A 22,656-nucleotide genomic window follows, 5' to 3' on the forward strand; every position below is an offset into this window, starting at 1 on the left:
TGTCTCCTTGCAAAAGAATCCACTCAAGATTAATTTTAAATTGATTTTGTACTACATTGGTAATTCCTATTTTTACTTTGCAATAAGCAGCATGGCTTAGTGGAAAGAGCACAGGCCTTGGATTTAGAGGACCTGGGTTCTAACCTGTGTCTGCCAAATTGTCTGATGACCTTGGGCAATCACTTAACTTCTGAGCCTCAGTTTCTTCATCTGTAAAATGGGGATTCACCTGTCCTCCCTCCTGTGAGCCCTATGTGTGTCCAACATGAGAAACTAGTATTAACTCCAGCACTTAAAACAGTGCTTGGCACATAGTAAGTGTTTAACAGATACCATCAAAAAATATGTATATATGACAACATAATCTTGATTTAGGTTACAGTTTAAGGTTATGTAATAAGTCCTTCGTCTTTCCCATAAGTCCCTGCAAAACCTTTTGTATAACATGAAACTTTGTGTATGTCAAGATATTTATTTAATAATATTTATTTTATTACTGGGGATAGTCAAATACTGCATCAATAAACATTTTACATAATAAGTCTTATAATTTGTAATATTCTGCCCAAGAATCAGCGGTGATCAAACTATCTTGATGGGTATGGCTAATTTTTGTTTTGGTCTCCTACATATTTAGATTTGTTTTAAATTCTAATATTAAGTTTGCAGTTTTAGGATTTACTTCTTTCACTTTCAATAGCTTAACTGAAATTTGTCTATTGTGACATGCATGCTTGAATATGCAGTGAAAGTTAATTCTTTTTCATTATTACATTGCCTCTGCACAGTAACCCAGCTGCTGCAGATGTTAGATTTTAATGCATCTCATGTCATTTTTCTTAGAAGTTCAGTTTTCCCCTGACGAGACATTTATGAGGAACAAAAGAAACAATGATTCTGTGGCTTCCTACCTATCTCACTCTTTTCAGAGACTGTCAGGCTACAGCTTCAGTTATTTATTACTGGAATCTGTTAGTCATCATTTTCAATTTCCCAGTGTTCAAAATCTAACATTTGAAAGACTCTTACGGAGAGATAACAAAGTTCATCAAGATGTGTTCCCAGGGTAACTGTAGAGGGCTGTCAAAATGTAATGATGAGGTGGTGAGATTCTGACAGAAATAAATGTTTTGCTTATGCTCCGATCAAAGGGGATCTGTAACCTCATGAAGTCAATTATATATTTCATTTTTTAATTCGTTTCCTCCTTGTTGTAAAATCTGCCTTGTAGAATGAGAAGCTGAAACAGTCTAGTTCCTTTGACTCAGTTTAAAATTAGTTTTAATTTTTTTTTTCTTACCCATCAAAGGCCACCGGTACTCTGAAAAAATCTATTCCCCATCTATTTTGTCCCTGTAGAGGCATTCTCATCCCATAGCTCCCTACTTGCTGTCACCATGAAGCTGAATTTTAATTCTCGATACTCTGATGCAAACCCCTGGGCTTTAGGGAGGCTCTGGGAAACCCAGTGCAATTTCATTCCCTGGCTCATCACTGAGTGTACCTAGAGCAGCTGAGTCCCTGAAGAATTTCAGTCATATCAAAATGATGGACCCATATAAATTCTAAGGGGATATTTCAACAGTAGGAGTAGGAGTAGTAATAGTCAATCACTGGTATTTACTGAGCACCCACTATGTGCACAGTGCTGTGCTAAGCACTTGAGTAGAGTACTGTACAACAGAATTAGTTGACAAGGTCTGTGGTGGTATTTATTGAGCACTTACTTCCTGCAGTAATCTTACTGCTAAAACATAATTAAAATTTCACCAAATTAGGAATTCATCAAAAGATTAACCATGTCTCTCCACCCTGGTTCATAAGAAAGGAATCAGGCCGTCTTTTCTCTTAGGAGAGCTCTCTTTACATGGATAGTCAGGATTTCACTTCAGAGATAGACTAGCAAAAACCTTGTTCTTAGATTGGTTAGGTTTTTGAGAGGAATTATTTGTAGATTTCTGAAGAGCAGGACCATGATCATAAAGAAAGATGAATTGCTTTGTATGTTGTTTCTTCATAGAGTATTTATTTTGTTGAAAGCCTCTGTAGCTTCCCAAAGCATAAACACAATTTTCACAATGTGACCACCTTGGTTCCAGAGGCTTGTTTCATTAAGTGTTGTATTTGGGCTGCACACTCTGTCGTTTCAGGCCGATAGCCTTGGAAATGCTATTGTTCTCAAATCTTTTGCTCTTTAGCCTGACATAGCAAACTTGTCTACTTACCTTTGCGGTGCCAAATTCAGATCATGCCTTCCCAGGTTTTTACCATCCCTGTGGCAAGATAGAAATCTTTTCTTTATTGTAATGTACTTCCATCATGCTTTACTACCAACACCACCAGTGTCCCCTGCAAGTATGGGTTTAATTCTCACCTTTGTATTTTTTCCCTAGCGCTTAGTACAGTGCTTTGCACTCAGCAGGCACTTCATAAATACTCTTCCTACTGTTTCCCTTTCCTAGAACCAACCAACATTTTCCCAGCTATCAAACCCCTTGTTTCTACAATTCTGAAAAGTGGAGTTTCCATCCCAGCCCCAGTCATTACTCTGATATGCTGCTGTCATGTCATTTGCATTGTCAGGAGCATAAAGGGCTCCCATCCCTCTCTTTCCTCCCCATTTCCCATGATGGCTCAGTAGCATGGTCTTTTGAACTGCTCCTAGCAATTTAACTCCCTTCTCTATCAAATAAGGTGGCCAGCGGGAATTAAAAAACATGGGCACTATACCCACCCAGCCACTCCAGGTGATTTAGTTTGGATCATTCCAGACAGACCTCTTCCAAATGGTGACATCTTCGCTTTTTTTTCCCCCCTTTTGTTCTTTTTATTTGTCCGCTTGCTCCCAGATCATACACATCCTGTAAGTGTACAAAGTTCTAAAGAATTTCTTCAAATTCCAAAATATTCCCCAATGATATTTTCAAGTTTTTGAACTCCAGGACTCTGCTGTTGAATTGATAGATTTTTTTTCTTTGCTGTTATTGTTTTTGAACTTGTCATGAAGGAGGCTAATTGTTCTTAAATAACTAAAGATTACTTTATGATTGAGTTGCTTGAGTGTTTGGCACATGCTAAGCACTTAATAAATTAGTGTTATGATTATTGACCACCATCTGAGTCTGGTGAGAAAGGAAAGAAGTGTTCTTCAGTAACTCTGGACTCTGTATCAATATTTAATATTCTGACAAGTTGTCTGAGGTTTGGTTTTCTCCATTTTTCTTAACTAATCAAGATTTTTTTTATTCCAAAAGTTTTCTTCTGCTACTAAGGTCTACTATAATTTAGCATATTCATGTAAACATTTAAGTTATTTCTGATATGGTATTTATATGTATTTGATTAAATTTGCACATTAGTCCCATTAATTGGATTCATCCTAAATTAGTGCCAATTGTGAAGAATATTTTACTTAAAAATGACTCTTCTGGAAGAGTGATAGTCAACCATGTGCTTAAGAGTTGCTGAAACAAGTAGCAATTGATCTGCATTTCTTTCTTTGTGAGTACCCACATTGTATATCCGCTGGATAATTCATTGAAGAAGCAGCATAGACTAGTGGCCAGATCAAGGCCTAGGAGTCAGAAGGACCTAGATTCTAATCCTGGCTCCACTTTTTGCCTGCTCTGTGACCTTAGACAAGTCACTTAACTTCTCTGTGCCTGTTACTTCATCTGTAAAATGGAGATTAAGACTGTGAGCCCTGTGAGCCTCAAGTGGGACATGGACTATGTCCAACCTGATTAGCTTGCATCTACTCCAGCACTTAACACAGTTCCTGGCACATAATAAGTGCTTAACAAATACCATTAAAAAAAAAAAGTGCAGGGACTGTCACTGTCTTTTTGTGTGAGGAATTGCTGATACTGTAGCTCATAGCACCAATAGCTGCTCACCAGGTTGGATTATTGGCTGCTATTTCGTCCCGTCAGGCAGAAGATATGCTGCATAGTTTGAGGTCCTTTAATCTGTCTTTAAAGGATTTCGCTTGTCTTTCAGTCACTTTCAGCAGGTACTTTGTTATCCTATCGCCTATTCTTACTAATGGAAAATCAAAAAAATGCAAAACATAGAAATTTGACCTGATTTTTCTCAAATGATAATGCCACTTGGTCTCTTTAGGGTGACCAAACTGAATGTTTAATGAACTGGTAATTTTGTAAGGGACAGAAACGAATGCAGTCATGAAGTGACCCTAAAGTGAAACGTTAGTAAAGGAGTTAGAAAGTAGAAAACCTGTTTCATTTAGAAAAAGCTGTTTGTTGATAAAATTTTATCACATGGTCCTATAAAATGATTAAGCTGGCAAAAAGTTGAAAAACCCCTAGAACTTTTCCTTGATATCACAAAGGTTATTCTCTCAAAGTTTTATTCTCTCTGTGTCTTTTATTGGTGTTTCATCAACAGCAACAAACATAGTATTTGTTGAATATCTTTTGTATTCAGAACACTGAACTAGGCATTCAGTAATATTCAATAAAAGTAAAAAGCAGCTTCACTTCATTCTTTCTTGCCATTCTTCATTTTTCCTCTTGACCACTCCCCTTCCTTTTTTCATTTCATCTTTTGTTCAGATTTTTCACTCTAGTCCTTGCTAACTTCTGTTTTTTCTCTCCATTTTTGTTTCCTCTTTTTCTTTCCTCCTTTATTTCATGACTATTCCTTGTTTCTCCCTCTTTGCCCGTGTTTCCTGTTATCTCTTTAGTTAGTTAGTCCACAGTTTAGTTAGTCCACAATTGACTGTTGCTGGATAGTTTGAATACTGAGCTGCTTGGGAAATGCATTTCCTTAGACTCCATTTATTCTGGAAGAAGGACTCTGGTCCTCAGAGTCTAAGACCAGGGCTGTTTCAATATACTGATTTTTTAATGGAACAACATTCTGAATTCCTCCAGAGAAGAGTTCTGCTCAAAGTCCATAAATACATTCATCCCAGTTCTTTTTTTCCTTAATCATCCTCTTTAAATAAACCTTTTATTCCGTGCCTTAGTATGCGCACTTGCTTGTGTACCAAGGAGCAATTCAGGCTTACCAAAATATACTCAGTTTAGACTAAGTACCTCTAGTACCTCTAGTCCCTAAGTATTTCTAAACTGTAAACTCAGTGTGGGCAGGGAATTTGTTAGATTATGTCATACTCTCCCAAGAGCTTAGTACAGTGCCCTGTAAACAGTAAGTATTCAGTAATTATGACTGACAGATTGACTAGTCTGAGGAACAATGTTGGGTAGTGTTTTACAAAATAAATGTTTGTTTCATCCTGTGGCGAGTGCTCTATGGCCTGCCAAATGGTCCACCCACTGTGGCCTGTGGAAAGGTGATGGAAGCAGCTGTGTTCCTGCCCCTGAAAGTAGCTTTGCAGCTATCAAGAATATAATCAGTAATCCCCAGATACTGTGCCCCCCCCAAAGCCCCTGAATCTACTTGCAGATTGGCAAATATTTCAGAGCTTCTGTAGATGGAAATGCTGCCATTTCCCCCACATACAAATTCCTCCTTTCCTTCTCTCTCCCCCAGCCAGGGTTTCCTAAAACCAGTAAGTGGCCCCCCAGGCAAAATAAGCAGTCCTAAGCAGTGAACATTATTTAGGAAACCTAAACTGAACTAGGTGGTTTAGATCTTTCATTCTGGGTCTTGGTGCACTGTCAGCTCCCCTCCTTGGTCAAGGTGCAAGAGAATGGCTTTCCAGTTTCCAGTCTGTTGCCTAAACTTGTGTGGTGTGCATAAATGGGGTTCTTCCTACATGACAATGACCAGGTTTCCAAAGTGGAAATGGTGATATATGACTTCACCAGAAAAAAGTACAGGGCTTTGTTTATGGAGAGTGGTACAGGGTATCATAAAGAAAACCAGAAGAAACTAAGACACAGTTCCTGCACTTGAGGAATTACAATCTAATGGAGAAGGCAGGATTAACATAAATAAAAAGTACACCCAGGGGTAAAAGTCTCAAAGGGTAGAGTATAAAAACTGCATAAATAAAGCACATATACGTATTTGCAATAGGAAGTAGCCACACTTCCCTCAAGCAATATTTTTAAGTTCACCCCATCTAGGTGAGAGGACTAGAAGGATGTGTTTAACCCCTATAGAGGCCTTAGAAGCAAGAGAAGGATAAGTCATTTAGGACGCAATCACTTCACCGGAGTTCAAACACAGTGCTTCCTAAACAGCTGTTGCACCCTATAGCTAGATGGACTATTCAGTTGTGATGGGAGTATTTTGGAAAGCATGAATCTATTAGGCCACTGGGCAACTTGAATTTTTTTTTTAATCAAAGATGACTTATTCCTTCTGTTGTGAAACAATCCAGTTGAAAGCATCAACAGTCTAGAAAACCTCTCAGTCAGTTTTGATACAGAAATTCTGAAAAAGCTGGAATAGACCATTTCCAGTGCCGGCCTTCCCCTCGCCCTCCACCCCCCTTACACCAGACAGGAGTGAGAAGACATTTAGAAACCTTGACTTTGTGGGCAGGATGTTTGTCTAATTACTGTACCTTGATGTGATTAATCAAACTGTAATTAATAACCACTCTTATTATTTATAATAGGCAATTGCTGGCTACTTTGATATCTTTTTTGAGAAGAACTGCCACAAAAGGGTGAGTATAATATGTAGTTCATTGAGAATTAATTATGTATAAATGCACTGTACTTTTTTTCTGTTGCCGCTAGGTATTTGAACACAAGCTCTTTTGCTGTTGTAAGCATTTAGCATGTGTGTTTTGAGTGGTAGATTAATGTAGCATGATATTAAAAAGCTTGTACTTCATCAGAGACTTTTGAACTCTGCCAATGCAGGTCTTGTTCTCTACGGGTCCCCAGAGTACCAAAACACACTGGAAACAAACAGTATTTCTATTTGAGAAGCCAGTTTCCATAAAAACAGGTATGTTATTTTCTTCACAAAAAGGGAGTGAGGGTGGAGGGGCGGGGGGAAACAAACCCTTTTGTTGGATAATGACTCATGTATTGTACCCTCAGATTTCAATATCCACATGCATTTTAGTTGTGAAAATGATTTTTCTGAATTTGGATTTTGGTAAGGTAAATTTATTAAAAGAAAATAGTGACTAAAATGTGAAGCTATCTTAAAAGTTATTCTTCCTAAATTATAATAGTAATTAAGGTATTTATTTAAGTGCTTACTATGTGCCAAACACTGTATTAAGCATTCGGGTAGATAAACAGTATATGCAGATTAGACACCGATTTGGACCCACATGGAGATCACATTCTAAGTAGAGGGAAAATAGGTATTGAATCCCCAGTGTACAGATGAGGAAACTGATGCCCAGTGCAGCATGGCTAAGTGGAAAGAGCACAGGCTTGGGAGTCAGAGGACATGGGTTCTAATCCCTGCTCCACCACTTGTCTGCTGTGTGACCTTGGGCAAGCCACTTAACTTCTCTGTGCCTCAGTTACCTCATCTGGAAAATGGGGATTAAGACAGGGAGTCCCACGTGGGACAACCTGATTAATTTATATCTAGTCCAGCTCTTAGAACAGTGCTTGGCACATAGTAAATGCTTAACAAATACCATAATTATTATTAAGTGACTTGCCCAAAGTCATACAGCAAGCAAGTGGCAGAGCCAGAGTTACAACCTGAGTCCTCTGCCTCCTAGGCCTGTGCTCTTTTCTCTAGGCCAAACTGCTTGTACTAGCACAAACCAGTGTGGAAGATTAGTGGTTTCTCAGCTGAATAAATGGCATATTTATTTTCAGTATATGAAAGAAATGAAAGATGCATTGGCATTAATGAGAAGATGAGACTCACTGCCTCTGTGACCCAAGGAATTAGAGGTTTCCCTTTCTCACACTCTTTCACATCCCTTGCCCCCTCCTCCTGGGGCAGCAAATGAAGAAGCCCAAACTGCAGCACAAGTCTGGCGGATGAAGAAATCAATTCAGAAATGGAGGCAGCTAATACAACTGGTGACCGTATGATTGTTGGTAGTTCTTCCTGTGGCTCAAATCAGCATGCCAGCCAAGCTGGCTTGGCAAACTGTGGTTTCCTCCTGGAGTTAATGCCAGGGATAACAAATTCTCTGCTAGAATAATTGGAATGACAGGAGTCCAGGGTGAGATTCCTTTGAGAGGGCTTCTCAGAGGAGGAAGATTCTTGGTTTGAATGTGTTGGACTCAAGGTGAGGGAGGGGTGCAACATGACCTAGTAGATAGAGCACAAGCCTGGGAGTCAAGTAGGTTATGGGTTCTAATACGGGCTCCCCACTTGTCTGCTGTGTGACCTTGGGCAACTCATTTCAGTTCTCTGTGCCTCCGTTACCTCATCTGTAAAATGGGGATTGAGACTGTGAGCCCCAAGTGGGATAGGGACTTTGTCCACCCAATATGCTTGAGGCCACACCAGTGCTTCATACAGTGCCTGGCACATAGTTATTATTGTGTACAAATACCACAGTTATTATTATCATTATTATTATTAGTGACAGGCATAATGCTGTCTGAGACTCATGTGGAAACTGCATTGCCAGTGATAACTCAAACCCTAAAATCCAGATGCTTCAGAAACTCCGAGACTCTGACTCACTGAGTAAAGGAAGAGCTAGCTCTCTATGGAGCTGTATTGCTATGCAGGTTGGAATGCTGAAATGGTCTGTTACGTAAGGGCCTGATTCTTCCAAGTTGGGCTCTTAATATCTGCCCCCTCCCACCCTTTGTAGATTTTAAAAGTAAATACATTGTTTAGAGTACTAATTGGAGTACTTTTTTTGGCTTTTTGTTTGTTTTTTTTCCCCGATAATCTTTGTAGAAAACAAGAGTACCAATAAATGATTTAGCCATTAAAAGGATTATCTGTTCTTTAGATTCCATGAGGATCTAGATAACAGGTTAGCTAGGTTTTCCAGGCTACCTAAATGCTATTTAATGTTATGTAAAATGGTGTTTAGTAAAAGTAAAGTTGAGGATTTGGATTCTTTCTAAAGGAGAAAAAGGTTTGAGCATGCAAATTTTTTACAGAGTATCTAATTATTGTCATTGCGTAGCCTAAAATGCTTGCAGTGGCATTTGTGGTTAAGGTTTCACAGACTGCAACAGATACAGAAGAGGGTTTTCCAGGGCTACTACAGAGGACTCCAGTCTTGTGTATATTACTTATGCAATGAGAGTTCTGCATTATGCTGTAGCAAAGAGTAATTTGGTTCTGCAGTGTGTGAGCTAGTAAAATCTGCTAGTAAAATCTTTCCCTCTCATGCATGTTAGGATACACTCAGAATATAGCAGCCAGAGAAACAGCTAATGTCCTGGAAATCCAGAGCCTTTTTATCCTAGTCGAAAACACATACCTTTTTCAACAAGGTTCCATTTGGAGCTCTGACCTCATATTTAGACTCTGTGCCCATGAGGGACAGGGACTGTCAAACTGATTAACTTCTATCTACCCCTGCAATTAGAACAATGCTTGACCCACAGTAAGCTCTAAAAACATACCATAGTTAATATAAATGTATATATATGTATATATATATACATATAATATATACATATATATGCTGTCTGTGTTTTTTCAGAAGTAAAGATTACTTATTTTAATTCTAATTTTAACACCAACATTCTTGAAGACAGGAAAAGCCAAAAGGGAAGTCAGGTCCATGAGAAAGACATAGATATTTTTGTTTGAGGAATCTGAGGTTAGAAAGCACTTTGTAGTGCTTTTTAGGTTAATTATAAGATTTTCATTGGGTGAGCAGCTAAATTTTGAACAGAAAGGCCATTATTTTTTAAAGGGAGAGAAACCTATTTCATGTAAATGAATGGTGCTGTTCTAAATTGAAAGCCAAAAAGTAACATCTTAGTATGTATTGGCTATTAGACAACCTCAGTTTTTTCATTCTTATGCTCTTGTGATTCATTATTAGATACATGAAGCTAATAGAAGAATATTTTCAACTTAAAGAGGACTGTAAATAATATTTTGCTGCACTGCTAAGTAACAGGAAGGTGGAGCTCAAAGCCAATGGATAATGGCATTGGTAGGGATGCTGGGGGAAGAAAATCACTAAATTTTGCATTGTCAAAGCTATGCTATGAAACTGGCACCAGCAAGTTTTGTTCCTAGCCAGGCTGTTTCCAGGACCCAGGGACGGAGGAATAAGGAGGTAGGTGCATGCTGCCTTCATTGTGCCCATTGGGTGCCAGTAGGAGAAGCAGCATGGCCTAGTGGATAGAGCACAAGCCCAAGAGTCAGAAGACCTGAGTTCTAATGACGGCTCTGCCACTTGTCTGCTGCATGACCTTGGGCATGTCTCTTCACTTCTCTGTGCCTAAATTTCCTCATTTATCAAATGGGGATTAAGACTGGGAGCCCCATGGGAGCAGAGACTGTGTCCAACCTGATTAGCTTGTACCTAACCCAGCACTTATGACAGTGCCTGGCATATGGTAAGCACTTAACAAATACTACCGTTATTATTAGTATTATCATTACTTCTGCCCTGATTTGGAGTCATGGAGCACTTTGCTCGACTCCAGAACTACTGTCTTGGATCCAGGATGCAATGAGGCACTCACATCTGGACAGGGAAGTGACAGGAATCCCAGGACAGCGGCAAAGACCTGGAGGTGGCAACTTGGGCAGCACAGGTTGCCCGGAACCACAAACCCAGAGTAGATGCACTGGGGCCCCAGGCCAGAGCCTGGAACAGCTCTCTCTGGTACTTGTGCCAAATGATGCAGATACCTTCTAGGGTTGGTTGGTTTGAGCACTGATTAAGTGCTTACTGAGTACAAACACTTGGCTAAGCACTAGATTATGTACAAATGTAACATAGCCCACACTGATCTCGTCTCACCTAGGCTCACATCCTGCGTAGGGACAGATAAAAGTAATGGCAACAGGGTGTTGCAGACAAGAAGTAAATGAACAGTTCTTAGAGGTAGGAAACTCCCGGCAGAGTCCTTAGTTACAAACTGTCACAGATTCCCTAGCGCATTAAAATGGGTACAAATCAGACATTGGATCATTTGCATATGCTTCCATTCATATTTGCTTAAAAATTAGTGAAGTATTTTATCACATCTTAAATGCAGTGGGGGATTTTATCTTTGTCAACAATTATTGCCCATCAGCTGACATTCCTTGCTAAATTCTTTTAGTAAAATGTTAAGAGGTCATGAATAAACTAAACCTGGGCCCCAGCACTTGCCAACCAACTGTTATATCTCTAAAGATATCCTTTATAAAAATCTGTGATCTTTGTTTCACCCACAGTGCATAAATTGAATAAAGAATCTGGAAGCAAACAAACCCTATTAGCAATAAAACAGCACATGGTTGTCATTTTCTCATCTTGAGATTGCTGTGCAGAAGAAATAAAATCTTGATGGTGGTGTTTTTTCTCTTTTGCTGGAAAGATTGAATGCAACATAATGGAAATGAAGCGAATACAACTGAGCTCCCGTAAAAATTGTTGTTTCTTTTTACTCTCCGGTAATTGAAATGTTGTTTGGAATTTGGAATGCAGATTTCTTCTTCAGTAACAGGCATAAAGTAGTAAGGCAGGCATGTTCGCATCTTTCCACTGTGGTAGTTCAGTACTTAAATATAAGCAAACTTCTTCATTCAGATCTCAGTCTTTTGGGGGTTTAGCTAATTGAAATTTATAGTTTCCCCTATTTTCTCTTTTGCCACAGTTCTGTGCACCCTGTAAGAACCTAATAATAATGTTTACCAGTGCAGAGGACTGTACTATGCCCTTGGAAGAGTACAATACAGCATATTTGGTAGACATGCTCCCTGCCCACAAGAAGTTACAGTCTAGAGGGTTGCAATGAATATCATTACTACTACTATTAAAATTAAATCCTCTCTTCATAAGGTGGTCTGCTAATAAGTTGAATGTTGAAATTCGCATGATTTTTAATTCAGCTTGCAGTATTTTCTTCCTGGTCAAAGAAATGGTGATAGTGTACATAGTGTAGAAGGCTAGGAAGGACGGCAAGAGCTTCTTTCTGAAAGTATGTCACTTCTACTGCGGTAGTAAAATGGAGGCTGAGAAAACAGTACTCTGATACCTGTACATTTTTTTGCACTGAGTGTTGCTTTCTTTCATTGTATCAACTATCCATTTGAGATGGTAAGCTCATTAGAATAATGTTGGGCTCAAAAAGTTATTTTCTAGCCACTGGGATGAAAAAAAAAATAGAATCAAGGGGATTGTGCAGTCCCAATATGATGCTCATTACCAAGCATGTTTGAAAGAGCAGAAGAATGCAAAGAATAGGCAGAATTTGGAAAGCCTCTTTTAATCTACATCCTAATAGTAATTTTGATCTACAGTCATATTTATTGAGCGCTTACTATGTGCAGAGCACTGTACTAAGTGCTGGAAGAGTACAAAATAGAGTTGGACTTTGCTGTGACTTTGATTAATGGTTCCGATGACTTTGATTAATGGTTCCTATCTGCTTAGCGTTATTGCCAGTGCACCTTGGTCTAGATGAAGAGATTGAGGGTGGATGGGTATGTTTTTATGTGTATTGCAGCTATAAGTTTCATGTTTATCATCCAGATATTTTAGTGTGTCTTCATTCTCTTAAAGAATTATTTTACTGAAAGATATTCTCTTTCAGAAGTTTGCAACAAGGTGCCCTTTGGGGTAGTAATAGCAATCGTATTAAGCGCCTTCTGTGTGCCTGAGGAATGGGCTAGAAGACTTTTTTGTATTTTTGAGTCCAGTTTCTGCATTCTGCCTATTATGATATTGCCAAAATACACAGTTTGCAAGCTTCCTTATCCTATAGATGAATATGGCCTCTTTGTCTTGAAAATGATGCTGTCTGGTGCATTTAATAAATATCACATACAGTGAACAGCATTTGCATTTCTGCACCTCAAAATTTGGCTCCTATCATTGCAATGTAGAAATGTCCTGTATTTTGAACTCTTAATGAAAATTATCTCTAACCGTTCCATTTCATTCTGCAGTGATGTATCCTCAAATTTCATTTATTTAGTCAGTTTCACCTATAACCTGGTTCTAATGGAAATTTTTTTAAATGGTATTTTTTAAGCACTTACTATGTGCTAGGCACTGTAGTTAGTGCCGAGGTAGATACAAGCTAATCAAGTTGGTCACAGTCTGTATCCCACATGGGGCTCGCCGTGTTAATCCCCATTTTACAGATCAGGTTACAAAGGCATAGAGAAGTGAAGTGACTTGCCCAAGGTCACAGAGCAGACCGGTGACAAAGTCAAAATTAGAACCCAGGTCCTTATGACTCCCAGCCCCACATTCTAGGCCACATTCTTGTAACTGGCATTTGAAACTGACAACCTATTCAGTAGACTACTGAACATTTATGGACTACTCTTCTATATATTTGTTCAGAATACTACAGTGGGAAAAGAACTGAGGTCATCTTAGTCATCAATCACTAGTATTTACTGCCTGTTGTGTGCGGAGCACTGAACTGAGCATTTGACATTAAAAGTAAAAGATCTTACAGTCTAATTAAGAGTATGTCATAAGTAGATACCTGGTTTGGAAAATGTAAAATGGCATTAGAACAGAAGAAGTAGGAAGGAAAAGTTAACAGGGAAAGAAGCATGGAGAGAGCTGGATTGAAAGTTAAGGAAGCAAGGAAGTTAAACTTGGAAAAATATGTGGAGGAAAAGCAGAAACCCAGAACAATATGCTATTGTCTGGCTTTCTATCAAGTTACTTGTTTCTTCTAAAATGTGTGCAGGCTCTCTCAAAACTTAATATTGAGAATGTTTTGGCCTTGGGTCTGTAAAAAGAAAATGCAAAAACACTAGAGAAGTTGCCTAAAAGGCACACAGTCAATCACTCTGTCAGAAATATTTATTGAACCTACTATGAGCAGAAAACTGAACTGAGTGCTTTAAGGAAATAAAAGGAAAAGACAAACAAACTCTAGCCTCTGTCCTTTTCATTTCAATCAAATGATCAGGACAAGATTCATTATAAATACAAATACACAAATGGAGATACATAAAGCACAACTGACAGGATCATAAGTATAGAAAGGTAAATAAAAGCAAAAATAACAGGAACACATGAACAAATACTTAGAGAGCAATGCTAAGAAGTTTCAAAAATCAATGGAGTCCTAATGGATTAACCATTCTTCCTACCTAATTTACCAGTGGGGAGGTAGTCCCACGAAGAAGGCAACTGCTTCTGTTGGGCAGCTCTTTAGCCTTTTCCACTGCTCACAGAAAACCAGAGGAGATAAGTGCAGCAGGCCCAGAGCAATTACAAGCTGCAACAATGGGGAAATGCCACTGCAGTGGGTATTAGGAGCAGTATTCTGCCCCCTCCACCACTCCCAGCAAAATCCAAAATGAGATTATAAAGGTTACAGCTGGTGGCAGTGTGGGAGTAATACTCACAACCAATTTGTGCCCCATAGCCCTTCGTTCCAGTCTCGTTCCATTCTAGATTGAATGGCAGGAGAGCTGAAGTATGAATGGTGTATGGGGAGAAATTGGTAGAGATGTGTCTGACAGGAGCAAGAGTTCAAAGCATAAGAAATTACAATAGTTGAGTAAGGAGGGGGATAATCCGAGACATCAGTTCAATTTGCCTTCTTAGTACTGGGAAGTCCAGTACTGAAACTAGCTCACCGAGGGGATTTGGGAGTATAGTGTAGTAGAGCCCCTTGACCTTGTTGTCCAGCATTGAAGCTAACTCACTAGTAGAGCTTTTGGCCTCCTATACCACAATAGCAAATGTATTGGAATTGTTACCATGGGGATAGATGGTCCACAATTCTCTTATTCTGAAGAATTCATTTCTGCTACCAAAAGGTGGAAAGATTTCTGGGGCCACAATCTAATACCATTTCTTACTTCTCCCATTGTGTTCTGATTGCATCTGATATTTTTTCAATTTATGTTTAAGGCAGGTTACTTGTCGATTTCAGGAATCTTTTTGGCCACTCGGAGTGAAGGGAATTGGCAGAATCTGGAAAGATTTCTGGGGCCACAATCTAGTACCGTTTCTTACTTCTCCCATTGTGTTCTGATTGCATCTGATATTTTTTCAATTTATGTTTAAGGCAGGTTACTTGTCAACTTAAGGAATCTTTTTTGCCATTCGGAGTGAAGGGAATTGACAGAATCTGGATGGGTTTCTGGGCATTTAGGCATAAGGATTGAAAGAAACATTTGCATCTATGCACTAATTTATCCATTTGTCTCCCTGTCTCAATTGTAACCCCCCCCCCCCCCCCAGAGGCAAGGATCATGTCTGGATGTCCCAGGCCCCACAGACAAACTCTGGGAATGTAGGCGGCATGACTGGTTCTGCTTTTATTATTATTTAACTGCAGAGTCTAGAATTTGATCCTCAGATGAGCCCGATTTGCAGAGTTTCAGCAATACAGATTGTTAGCCTGAGGAGATGTCTGAGTGGGTACAGAATACCATTTAGTATGGTCACATTCTCTTTTTCTTTAACCAAGAGATATTGATTTGTTACAACTTAATTTTCTCTTTCACCTGGTTTCATTCTGGGAAAATGAATGAGAACTGTCATTAGAATTGAATTCCATAACTATTCTGAATTGTTAAAACATTACAAATGGGATGTTACGTGGTATATATGGTATTTGGAAATATTGGTGTTTTTCATATTTTATGTTTACTTAAATTTATTTATATTAATGTCTGTCTTCCCCTCTAGACAGTAAGCTCATTTTGGGAAGGGAACATTGCTATCAACTCTTATTTATTTTTTTAATGCTATTTGTTAAGCACCTACTATGTGCCAGGCACTGTTCTAAGCCCTGGGGTAGATATAAGTAATAAAGTTGGACACAGTCCATGTCCTACATGGGGCTTACAGTCTTAATCCCCATTTTACAAGATGGTAACTGGGGTACCAAGAAGTTAAGTGACTTGCCCAAGGTCACACAATAGACAAATGGCAGAACCAGGACTCTCGCAAGTGTGTAGTAAAGTGCTCTGCACACTGTAAACACCTAATAAATATGATTGATTAAATTCTGAATGTAATAAAACAATTTAGCACTCAGCAGCATTTCTTAATTTCATCACATAGCTCTTTTGTTGCCAAAATTCTAAAGGTCTTTGACTTGTGTCAGGATAGAAATGTTATTTCCTCCACTTTCAATCCTTATGCCTAAATGCCCAGTATTTCATTCAGTAGCTTGTATCAGGGAACGTATCTACCAACTCTATTGTACTTTCCAAGTGCTTAGTACACTGTTCTGCACACACCAGGTACTCAATATATATGACTGAGTGACTACTCAGCGGAGATGACTGTAGTAAGCACTGGAGTTAAAGGACAAGGGTGAGAATTAGACAAAGTTCCTGATCTCCAAGGAAGCAGCATGGTTTAGTGGGAAGAGCATGGGCCTTGGAGTCAGAGGACCCGAGCTGTAAATCCAACTCCACCACTTGTTTGCTGTGTGATGTTGCATGTAAAATTATTCCTGTTCGATGCTCTGCTTGGTCAATGAGGTGCATACATGATTTGGACAGTACCCAAATTTTATTCTGCAGAATGTTCAAACACCACATCTCAGAAGGTGATTAGTGTAAGACCCCTGGAGAAGACACTTTTTAGTTTACATTTTTGCCCAAACAGTAACTGAAGTACGAAGGAAATAAATGACTTGCCCATGGTCACACAGCAGGCAAGTGGCAGATCTGGGACTAGAGCAGGCCTTCTGACTCCCATGCCTGGGCTCTTTCCACTAGGCCACAGTGCTCCTCAAGCTCCCTTGCCTGACCACGGACTAGCTACTAGAATATGGCACTAAGCTAATTAATGCTACTGTACCAAAAACAGTGAAATGCCATTCAAAAACAGTGAAATTCACAAAGTAGAAGACAGGTGCAATAGTTGAGTGGCTCAGTGGAAAGAGCCTGGGCTTCTGAGAGGTCATGGGTTCAACTCCCGGCTCTTCCACTTGTCAGCTCTGTGACTATGGGCAAGTCACTTAACTTCTCTGTGCCTCAGTTACCTCATCTGTAAAATGGGGATTAACTGTGAGCCTCACGTGGGACAACCTGATTACCCTGTATCTACACCAGCGCTTAGAACAGTGCTCTGCACATAGTAAGCACTTAACAAATACCAACATTATTAGTAGTAGTATTAGTAATATATGTACCCATCTCTTGAATTTCATTTCTACAATGTTGAAAAACTGTTTTTCCTTTTCATCTTTAGGTGACACTTTATATGGAAAGATAACCATTTGCAAGAACAAGAAGGATCCACGTTCTCTAACTGTAACAATTTTGATGAACAATTCTACTCAAACCTACAGCATCCAGTGAAAAACAATGTATTCAGTGACTCTTAAATTTGGGGGATTATTTCATTATAGATTTCTGGTTGGCCTTCGTATTCCTGAATTCAGAGAGCAATGTGGTAGATGTTTCTGTTCAATTTAAAAGAAAATAGCTCTAAATTCCTAGTGTATAAAAAGGAAAGTCTGACAAATGACAGACATATACTATAGCCATATATGTTTCTTACATTGTGGTAAATGATGAAAAGCTATAAAGGACATAAATATAGTTGCAGTTGTTGAGTCTATTAGAATATAGTGAACTGTAAACAATTCGAGTTTAGTACATTAGCTAGTTGGGTGTTTTACATTTGTAGCAATGCAAATATATGCAGACTAAGGATTTTTCTTAAATGGTGTTTTGAAAGCAAAAATAGAAAGCAGATGCAGAAAGGGAAGGAGAGTACAAGGCGTATGTCCTCGGGCAGCAGAGAATACCAGCACTCATGATGCAAATGACATTTTGAGGGTAGCCACTTAAAATCGTCAGTCAATCATATATATTGAGCGCTTACTGTGTGCAGAGCACTGTACTAAGAACTTGGGAGAGTGCACTCTAAAAATATAACGAACACATTCCCTGCCCATATATCTCTTTAGAAGCAGATCCCATGGGCAGCACCTAGCTGCTACTGCTTGTGAAGTTCTATCCCTTACACTTTCTCTGTGAACCCCAATTAATCTGATTTCTAAAACATGTAACTGAAGTCTCATAAACTGTTTTTCAAAAGCCAAAAACAAATCTGTGAACTCTACTTATTGTTCTATTTTTTGATTTAAAAATGAAAAACTTCTGACATGATTTCAAAGCTGCAAATACATGAAAGATTGGTATCTGTCATATTAGAGGATTGGCCATTTAAAAAATTCAAGACCCTCAAGTCACAAGTATCCAGTTTGTAGCGATGGAGGGGTAGGGAGAAGGAAGCAGCAGAGTAGTGAATAGAACATGGGCCTGGGAGTCAAAAGGTCAAGGGTTGTCTGCTGTGTGACCTTGGGCAAGTCACTTCACTTCTCTGGGCCTCAGTTACCTCATCTGTAAAATGGGGATTGATATTGTGAGGGGTTGTGTCCAACCCATTTGCTTGTATCCACCCCAGTGCTTAGTACGGTGCCTGGCACATAGTAAGGGCTTAACAAATACATTTATTATTATTATTATAATTAAATGGGCTCTTCTACTGCTGTCTTTTTCCACTATTGCTGCCAGGGATCATAGCTTCTTTTGAAATTAAAACTTCACCTTCCAAATTTTATAATGGGGTTAGGGGGATTGAGCCAGTTTCATACAGGTGGGAAGTCCCTTACAGGTGGGAAATCCCTTACAGGTGGTAAGGGGAGTGAGGTCAAAAAACTCTCAAGAAAACACCTGACTTTCATGTAGACTTAGGAGGAAGAGGAACAACAGAGGACAAATAGTGATGGTAAGGTATTATGCTTGGAAATGTACAGAAGCACATAATGCATTCCCTGCCCTCAAGATTACATTGTTAAGTCCTTCACTCAATCCTATTTATTAAACATTTACTGTACACAGAGCACTATACTAAGTGCTTAGGAAAGAACAATACAACAATAAACAGTGACAATCCCTGCCTACAAGCTAGTCAGCCACAATTTTACATGCCCCTGTACCTCTCACCCCCATTTCCTTCCAATCTCATTTCAATTTATAAAATTATCTTTTGACATGACTGTGCAAGAGTGAAAAAACTGAAATGCTAAGTAAAATGATAAACTTTCTAAATGAGCCAATTGGGGCCCTCCACACCATGATATCCATAAATGAGGGGATATCCATAAATGAGGGCCCTCCATGGTAAATATCTTGTTTCCAGTTATCAATAGATGAATTTGGAAACTTAGTTGCTGCCAGAAGCAGCGTGGCCTAGTGGAAAAAGCACAGACCTGGAAATTAGAGGACATGGATTCCAATCCCAGCTCCACCACTTGTCTCCTGTGTGACCTTGTGCAAGTCAGAACTTCTCTAACCTCAGTTATCTCATCTGTAAAATGGGGATTAAAACTGTGAGCTCCATGTGGGGACATGAACTGTGTCCAGCCTCATTACCTTATATCTACTCCAGTGCTTAGTACAGGGACTAGCACATAGTAAGCACTTTCATTTAAAAAAATGGGGAGAAAGAAACTTAATCGAGGTCATTAAAGTCTGGGTACCATAGTAAACACCGTGAATTGCACACAGCAACAAATAGGCTGTTAATGCACTCTCCCGTGTACTAATGTAAAGTCAGTCACTCCAGATATCGAACAGGTGAGTGTCTAATTTGATTTCTTTCCAAGCAGTTCTCTCAGTGCAGAGTCTATGGCTCATAGTAAACTCTTAATAAATGACACTTTTTTTCCCTTATGAGATTCTGTCTTTGAGTGTAATTCTTGATGGCCCAAGAGCAACTTGTGGCCCAAGGTGCTGGCAGAGTTCATTTTCACCCCCCTTCCCTATTAAAGAAGAAAATGGAACGAAGCTCAAAATGGTTTCTACATTCAGAATGTAACCATAGTGTTCCTCTAAATTTCTATATCCTAAGGTTGCCTCAAAGAGAGCACTTGAAGTTAGGGTACAAAATGATCACTTAAGCCCTCCCTGGAGGGTTCTTTTGAATCACCAGTGTAAATAGATGTGTCATTTTGTTCTTATCTGCTAAAGATTTGTTTGCATTTGTGATTTAGATAACCTACCTTATTTGTTTCTCCACAGGTGCTAACCTGAAATGCTTATGGTTATGGAAGAGGAAGACTTGTTTAGTTATTCATTAAGAAGGAAACAGTTGCTCTTTTTCTGTCCCTGAAGAGAAACAAAGCTCCAGCCATTTGCCCCAGGTGGGAAGGAGCTGGTTGTGGGCAGGGAACATGTCTACCAATTCTGTATTACTCTCCTAGCACTTTGTACAGTGTTCCGTACATAGTGAATTCTCAATAAATATAACTGAGTTCCCCCAATCCATAGCCTACAGCCATCAATCAGCAGTAATAGTTATTTACTGTGGGCAGAGCACTGTACTAAATGGCTGGGGGAGTTCAGTACAGTTGATGGATATGATCACTGCTCACAAGGAGATTACAGTCTAGGGTGAGCCCGTCATTGGGCAGGAACTATATCTTGCCAATTGTACATTCCAAGCGCTTTGTACAGTGGTCTGCACATAGTAAGCACTCAATAAATGCTATTGAATGAATGAAATGAAAAGTCAGGGCTGAGGGTGGCAAAAAAAGTCTTGATATAGTTAATTAGGCAGGTGTCCTGCGTCCAGGGTTCCTGGGCTAATCTGGGAGCCAGAAAAGTGATGCATACCTCCAGAAAGCATACTCTTACCTACACAGTGCCGAATTCAGCCTAGCTCTAGGCAGGCCCCAAAAAGTTGGCTTTTCCTTGTACAGATTTGGCTGAGTACTGAATTGGATGCCTTCTTACTAGGGTCAAATGGAAAGGGATTAGGGATCAGCTAACACAGGTGGAAAAACCGACCTGAAAAATACAGCTTGGTTAAGGAAGGCAAGCTCCCTGGCCCATTAGGCTATGCTGTCGACCGATAGTGATTCCATGGACACATTTCTTCCAGAACATCCCATCTCCATCTGCAATTGTTCTGGTAGTGTATCCATCGAGTTTTCTTGGTAAAAATACAAAAAGTAATTTACCATTGCCGCCTTCTGGGCAGTAATCTTGAAGCACCAAGGCATAGTGGATAGAGTTTGAGCCTGGGAGTCAGAAAGTCATAGGTTCTAATCCCAACTCTACAACCTGTCTGCTGTGTGACCTTGGTCAAGTCACTTCACTTTTCTGTGCTTCAGTTACCTCATCTGCCAAATGGGGATTGAGACTGTGGGCCACATGCGGGACAGGGGACTGTGTCCAACCCAATTTGCTTGTACACACTCCAGTGCTTAGTACAGTGCCTGGACCGTGGTAAGTGCTTAACAAATATCATTAGTATTATTAGTAAACTTGAGTCTTTGTTCTCGACTCTCCCATGCTGCTGCTGCCCAGCACAGGTGAGTTTTGACTTGTAGCAGATTGCCTTCCGCTCGCTAATCTCTGCCCAAGCTAGGAATGGAATGGGTATTGCCTCTGCTTGACTCACCCTCCTGTAGCCGAGAATGGTAGAGTAATGGAAACTCTAAGAAAATTTGAGCTGGATTCTTTTTTCACATTTCAGCTTGGAATGGCTAAAGAGGATTCTCCTGAGGTCAAGGAATTTGAATGTTGTTGTTGTTGTTTGTACTGATTATCACCTCACACAGACCATCTGATTAGCTAGAGCATCTGCCTGAACAATGGTTGTGTCACCCAACCCCAACCTCCCCCTGGGTGCTGGTGGTCCTTCTATACTCCTCAAACTCCTCCATGAGCCTGGCCTCTGGGAACTTGGGGTGAGCGTCAAGATTGCCTTGAGTGAGGATGAAAAGTCTGATATGCTTATTCTTTGCCAACTGAACCGCTGTCTTCAGGTTTCTAGAATCTGCTGGGCTGTGAAGTGCAGGTTCTATAAGCGAGGACTCATCTCTCCTGATGTCAGATTAATGCTTAGGCTAGCCCCATAAAGATGGGAAAGAAAAGTGGAATTTTCTATTGGAAAAGCCCCTTGAAAAACCGTGGTCAGAATAATAATAATAATGTTGGTATTTAAGTGCTTACTATGTGCCAAGCACTGTTCTAAGCGCTGGGGTAGATACAGGGTAATCAGGTCCCACGCAGGGCTCACAGTCTTAATCCCCATTTTCCAGATGAGGTAACTGAGGCACAGAGAAGTTAAGTGACTTGCCCAAAGTCACACAGTTGACAAGCAGCGGAGCTGCTCAGAACACACGAGCATCAACTACTGGGCAAATTGTCTCATAAAGTGCCTCCCCATTTCTTGGTTCAGGCTTCCTCACAGTAGGAGGGAAGCTAGAATAGAGTTCTTCTGGACCCTGTAACGAAGAATGAATGGTGTGATATCTTCAGAAGAAACTATTCTGGTTCTTTCTGAGAGGTAGAAATAGAATCTTTCACTGAAAATTATTAGTGGGCTACTGCCACTTGACTTATGCAATCCAAAGGGGTTTAAAATGAGAAAGTGTCCCCAGGGCTTAGGGACCAATTACTTTCTGTTACTCAGTGATCTTTCCCCCCAGAAACCAATGCAACTATTATGCCTTTCAGGATTTTAAGGATTCTGTTAATTTACAGTGATTTTCTGGTCCTTGGTTTTCTGTCTAGACTCAAGAACTACCATCCTTAACCTCTAAACTGTAAACTCCCCTCTAAACTGTAAACTTAGGTAGGGAACTGTAAAGGTAGGGAATGTGTCTGCTAATTCTGTTGAACTGTACTTTC

General features: G+C 39.7%; 1 protein-coding gene across 2 annotated transcripts in view; it reads left to right on the plus strand.

Annotated features, from left to right (window-relative positions):
• The window catches only part of PRMT3 (protein arginine methyltransferase 3), a 115,445-nt gene extending 97,389 nt beyond the window's left edge, over nt 1–18,056 (plus strand). For both annotated transcript variants that reach the window (XM_029060113.1, XM_029060112.1), the window contains exons 14-16: nt 6,554–6,604; nt 6,804–6,891; nt 17,195–18,056. In XM_029060113.1, coding sequence (XP_028915946.1) covers nt 6,554–6,604; nt 6,804–6,891; nt 17,195–17,304 — 249 coding nt within the window. In that variant the 3' untranslated portion in view covers nt 17,305–18,056. The remainder of the gene's footprint in view (nt 1–6,553; nt 6,605–6,803; nt 6,892–17,194) is intronic.
• The last annotated feature ends 4,600 nt before the right edge of the window (nt 18,057–22,656 follow it).

Source organism: Ornithorhynchus anatinus, chromosome 3 (genome assembly GCF_004115215.2).
Source record: "Ornithorhynchus anatinus isolate Pmale09 chromosome 3, mOrnAna1.pri.v4, whole genome shotgun sequence".
Taxonomy (NCBI): Eukaryota; Metazoa; Chordata; class Mammalia; order Monotremata; family Ornithorhynchidae; genus Ornithorhynchus; species Ornithorhynchus anatinus.